The 6,063-nt window shown below is 37.8% G+C and overlaps 1 protein-coding gene and 1 pseudogene across 1 annotated transcript; both read right to left on the bottom strand.

Moving 5' to 3' along the window:
• Nucleotides 1-414: 414 nt before the first annotated feature.
• Nucleotides 415-566, bottom strand: LOC122007643 (annotated as a pseudogene).
• Nucleotides 567-1,530: 964 nt separating this feature from the next.
• LOC122004145 (tropinone reductase homolog At2g29170-like) lies at nucleotides 1,531-2,381 on the bottom strand. The gene is made up of 4 exons (XM_042559073.1): nucleotides 2,272-2,381; nucleotides 2,060-2,159; nucleotides 1,669-1,885; nucleotides 1,531-1,583 (listed from the first exon to the last, which is right to left on the bottom strand). Exons 1-4 carry the CDS (start codon nucleotides 2,379-2,381, stop codon nucleotides 1,531-1,533), a joined length of 480 nt encoding a protein of 159 aa, XP_042415007.1.
• Nucleotides 2,382-6,063: the final 3,682 nt, after the last annotated feature.

The raw sequence follows: 6,063 nt of genomic DNA on the forward strand, positions 1-6,063 counted from the left end.
GGATATATATATATATATATATATATAGAGAGAGAGAGTATATATAGAGAGAGTTGTTACCTTACTTACTTTATGATGCTCATCTTATGAGCACTATGTATAATTTTTTTATTTTTAAATTTATATAACTTAAATACTATAACGTAAATCCTAAATTCCCTAAGCTCTAAAAAAAGATAGATTCGTTACCTTAGCGACCCCCTAGTACAGGACTCATGGATATGGAGGGAGGTACATACAAGTACATAGGCCATAGGCGCATGGTGAAGTAAATCTCAGGTCGTCAGTTCCTAAGACTCGACTCTTTGGCCATTACGTAAGAGATGTCATGCGGCCACCATTTACGTTACGCCCTGGGGGCAACCCTATATATATATATATAACTTATAAATGAGACTCATAAATTGGACTTAGTAAGGGTGCGTCAGGCCCAATGTAATAGTGCAATGCAAGAGCGACGTTCAAGAATCCCAACAGCAAACTACTAATTTAATTTTTTATATCAGATATTAAACGGATAAGAATAGATACTACACTTAACTTAGCCAAACGATCGAGAAATGTATACTTTCTAATATTGTCAATCATGAGATGTAAGACTAAAGAGAACCATAACTGTACATATTTTTTTTATATAAAAGATAATCAGAGAAAATTATTAATAAGCCTTAAAATTATTTTCAATATGAAAAGAAAAATTAACATAATTTAATTTTAGATTTTATCAAAATTAATTATTATATATATCTTAAGAAGTAATATATATAAACTCGATCCAAAATCGTAACCGGTCAATGGGATAGTTACAATCATTGACTTTTTTTTATTATTTTTTTAAAAAATAATAATAATTTTGGACCATCCTAAATCGTTGACTGAGAGTTCCGAATCCTAACTATCTTTGACAATTAAAATTAAAGATATATGTTTTAGAAACGGTGAAACCATTTATTCTGAACCGTGATCGGATTTAGATTTAGCATGGTCAAATGAAATTTGAAGTTTCAAAAAAGTTAATTATTAGTAACTGTTCTACTAACATTGTTTTAGCATCAACTAACTTTTAATTAAAACTTAATTGAATGCCATATACGTATAATCACATCCTTTAACTTAAATAATCATAAAATATATTATTTTTATAAAAAAAAATTAACACTCAAATAAGTTTTAATACAAGGCAGAGACAAGGGGAAGCAATCGAACATGTCCTTCGAAATCAACTTCAGCGAATGAATTTTCTGTTTCACAGCTTGCAATTAACCATTTATACCAAAACAGAAGAAAATGAAGACGTAGATTAAGATCGACACATCTTTTTAATTAATTAAGGATTTATTAGATACGACCTGCATTAATGGCGAATGGTTTTCGTTCGGGACTCGGAGGTTGCCATTGACACTTTTTCCTCCATCAATGCTGATGACTTGACCGGCGATAAAGCGAGAAGCAGGGAGGCAAGGATCGATTACCGGTTCGAGGAGTGGCGTCCTGATCGAACCAGGCGCGACGCAGTTGGTTCGGATATTATCAATCGCCCACTCGCAGGCCATGTTCCTCGTCATCTGGTTCACCGCTAGCTGCTAATTAAGCCGCACAATAAAAAAATTTAGCAAAGTTAATTGCTCGTCGCAAGTTATCTACGTATATTTAAATCATGATTATCACCTTTGGCGGTGCCATAGATGGAGAAGTTGTCGATTCCGAGTATGCCGGCGAGAGAGGAGTTATCGACGACGGCGCCGCCGCCGGAATCCTTGAGAAGAGGGTAGGCGAGCTGAGACATGTGGAAGGTAGAGTCCACATTGGTGCTCATGATGAACTTGTACTCCTCAGGGGTTATGAGCGCCATGGGTTTCACGAACCCCGTGCCTGCGTTGTTTACCTGATAAAAAAGGAGCCATTCTATAAGATGAGCGATCATCGCATGCATCTGCGATTTGATAGAGATAGCCAACTCACAAGGATATCTAGTTTTCCACCAAACAACGAGCTCACTTCCGCCATGAACTTCTCTCGGTCCTCCGGGGGAAGACACGTCGCAAGTCGAACCTGTTACCCTGAACCCCTTCGCCTGCCACTCGCGCAGGCACTTGTGGAGATCCGCATCTTTGCGTGCGCAGGTGTGGACTGGACGGTCGCCCCGAATTTGCATAATTCTTCGACGATGACGTAGCTTCGTTCACGTAGCAGATAGATTAAGACTACACTCGACGGAGGAACGTAGCCAAAACAGAGCAATGTATATCGGTTGACATTTAATTGGTGCACTTTATAGAATTGTATCCAATTCCCTTGGTGCCACCGTTGACCAGTGTTTTCCCTGCCAAAGACCACTGGGCGGCGTTGATGGCCAGGTTGTTCCCGTTGCCGTTCTCCATGGTTGGTGTTTAGATGGTGTCGATGGTCAACTAGCCGGTAAGGTGCTGTTGATGTTGATTGTCTAGAGAATCGCTAGGCCATGTAACCTCGCCAAACCTTTACAAAGCATCTGATATGAAAAACACGCCCCGAGGAACAGGTTAGAATAATGGCAAGGAGTTTCAGCGCACCCACTTTGACGATCAAGTAAGATTTTGAAGAAGGAGAAGTTGTTCAATAAATTAGTATTTGATGCATTATATGTACATATCTTTCCTCATAAAGCGTCGGCTACCTTTTGTAGGATTATGACTCTCTGCTATGTTCTCTCCATGCTCTCTCGTTTCTCGTGATTGTGACCACGCTCCCTGAATTAAATACCCATTACAGTTTATTTGTATCAGGGTAAATAGCTATATTTTCCGCCTTTCTCGCGATACCGACAACATTATCCATGCCATCAAAGAGTAATGGTTCATTACTTTAATTCTTAATATCTGGGATTGTTTCAGTTTAGTCTGAGGGAGCCTGAAACGCTAGTCGGGAGTCAGTAGCCTAGAGTCTAAAGCTTGGAGTCAAGAGTCGATAGCCTAGAGTTAGGAGTCGGTAGGCGATAGCCTGGAGCCAGGAGTCTGAAGTCGGTAGCCTGGAGTCGGAAGTTTAGAGCCAGGAGTCAAGAGTCGGGAGTCAGTAGCCTGTAACGGGAGTCGGTAGTCGATAGCCGGAAGTCGGGAGTTGGTAGCTTCTTGGAGTTGTTGGAGTGTATACTAAAAGTCTAGCTTTTGTAAACATTTATTTTAAAATAAAGAATCACATTGGTAAAAAATATCTACATTTATGCTAAGTGTAGTTGTTCAATTAATTTATATTATAGATAACATGGTGTGTGGTGTCACACACAGAAGATCATATTATCGGTTCTTTATAAATTATAAACAGTAGCTCGTGACTAAGATTTAAAAAGAACAAACCATTGCAATAGTCGTAGTGTAATTAAGTATAAGTTTATCTTGACTGATAAATTACACTAATATACTTTAAGTGTATTGAGCAGGACCATTTAAGGTAGGTTCTTTTTATACTGACTTAATAAAAGAACAATACCTTAGTTATTATGGAAGTGTGTGCTCTTAATCCTAATATAATAACAAACACATATATTTAGTATTTATTATTTTGACTTATCAAAGAGTGAGATTTAGCTCGATAAATCAATAGGCCTGATAAGTTGGGAAATGATATTACTTATAGTGTGTGTTGTTGATTATAAAAGGAAACTGTGTCCTAGTAATCTAGGTTGATAATGTCCCCAAGAGGAGCTCATAAGGATTGTCATGTTAAACTCTGTAGGTGGACTTAGTCCGACATAACGATAAGGATGAGTGATACTACTCTTAGATTGAGATATTAATTAAGTGAGTTGTCAGTAACTCATTTAATTAGTGGACATTCGACATCTTAAACACAGGGAGACTAACACACTCATAATAAGAAGGAGCCCAAAATATAATTTGGGATTGGTGTGGTAGTTCAATAATAATTCTTTAGTGGAATGAATTATTATTGATGAAATTAAGTTGGGTGTTCGGGGCAAACACGGGAAGCTTAATTTCATCGAGAGACCAAAATCAATTCCTCCTCTCAACCCCTATCGTAGTCTCTTGTATATAGAGAATTATACCCATCACATACCCACTTCTTACCCACCTTATACCCATCCTAATGGGGCTGGTCAAGCAAGCTTGGAACCCAAGCTTGGGTCGGCCAAAGCAATTAGGATGAGTAAGATGGTGTGGACGACCCTAGCTTGAACCCAAGTTTGGTGTGGCCGGCCACATCATATTAAAAGGATTTTGTATTTGTTTAAAATCTTTACATATGTGGAAACAATGATTTAAAAGAAAAGTTTAAAAATTAAATATTTCCTTTTATAGTTTTCTACAAAAGATTAAGAGAAAGATTAGATATCTTTCCTTATTTGTAGATTGAAAGGAGATTTTAATTTTAGAGAAAACTTTCCTTTTTAGAAACCATCCACATGTTTAATAAGAGAGATTTTAATTTATAAAATTTCCTTTTATAACCAACCATAAAGGAAAAAATTGTTAGAGAAATTTTTATTAAAATTTTCGGAAACAAATTAGGAAGTTTTAATTCTTATGTTGTTAAAACTTTCCTTGTTTGGAGCTTTAAGGTGGCTGACCATATGATTTAAGAAAAGGAATTTGATTTTAATTAATTAAATTTTTCTTTTCATGGCAAAGAAATTAAGGAAGGTTTTATTTAAATTTTCCTTATTTACCAAGACCAAGGATTATAAAAGAGATGATAGGGGTGCCTTCATGGCTAACCACTCTATTCTATTTTCCTCTCCTCTCTTCTTCCTTGGTGTGGCCGGCCATATCCTCCTCTTCTATTCTTCTTTAGTGGCCGGTTCATCCATCTCTTGGAGCTCTTGTTGGTGGTCGGTTCTAGCTAGGAGAAGAAGGAGAGAAAGGAGGCTTTGCTCTTGCATCCCTTGGAGCTTGAAGGTTGGTGGCTGGACCTCTACATCCTTGGAGGAGCTTTGGTGGCCGAAACTTGGTGAAGAAAAAAGAAGGGCTTGGGTGGTTCTCATCTCGGAAGATCGTTGCCCACACAACGTCCGAGATTAGAAGAGGAATATGGTAGAAGATCAAGAGGTTGTTTACTTGCAAAGAAAGGTATAACTAGTCATTGTTTTCCGCATCATACTAGTTTTTCTTTGTATGAATTCCAAACACAAGAGGCTAGTGATTCTAGATTTTCGGATTAGATATTCGATGTGGTGTTTCTTTTGTTTTGTTTTTCGATCTTGTGATTCGATTGTTCCTTTTGATTAAACCTAGAGTTATATAAGGAAATTAAATATTAAATTTCTTTAAAAGGCTTTGACTAGGAAGTGGTGGTTGCTCCCATATCCAAGAAGGCCTAGTGCCTCACCATGTTTAACCTGGAAGCCAATTTTAGAAATTAATATTTAATTAAATTTATAACATAGGTGGATTTGGATCAATAATGTTAAGCATCGTTTGCGATTCAAGTCTAAACCATTAAGAACAGATAAGTTAAATTTGGAATCAATAATGTTAAGTTCCGTTTGTGATTCCGAATTTAATTTCTAAAGAACACAATAGGTTGTTAGGAAAGGTTCGACACTTGTACAAAATTTTTGTACAGTGGAACCGGTACAATCTTCCTAGGACCAATAAACAGGAGTCGAGAGTCGGTAGTCGATTTCCTAGAGCTAGTAGCTTGGAGTCGGAAGTTTGGAGCCAGGATCCAGGAGTTGAGAGTCGGTAGCTTGGAGTCGAGAATCGATAGCCGATAGCCTGAAGTCGGGAGTTAGTAGCCTGGAGCCAGGAGTCAATAGATAGCCTAAAGCCAGGAGTCAATAGCTTGGAGCTAAGAGTCAGTAGCCTAGAGTCGAAAGTCGAGACCTGAGAGTTGGTAGCCTAGTGCCGGGAGTTAGTAGCTTAACTTCCTTAACTTTGACTACCCTCATGGCCAGACTTTTGACCTTTTTAGTCACGTGACCTTAGTTGATGTGGCAGGACATCTCTCTTTCATTTTTGATTCTTTTGTCATGTGGCTAAGAGCAAATATGGGGCACATTTTTAACAAGATCTATGTTTTAATTGCCACCAAGCCCATTAAATGTGGCAAAGACGAGGTAAATACCTC

The sequence above is a fragment of the Zingiber officinale genome, chromosome 7B (assembly GCF_018446385.1).
Source record: "Zingiber officinale cultivar Zhangliang chromosome 7B, Zo_v1.1, whole genome shotgun sequence".
NCBI lineage: Eukaryota > Viridiplantae > Streptophyta > Magnoliopsida > Zingiberales > Zingiberaceae > Zingiber > Zingiber officinale.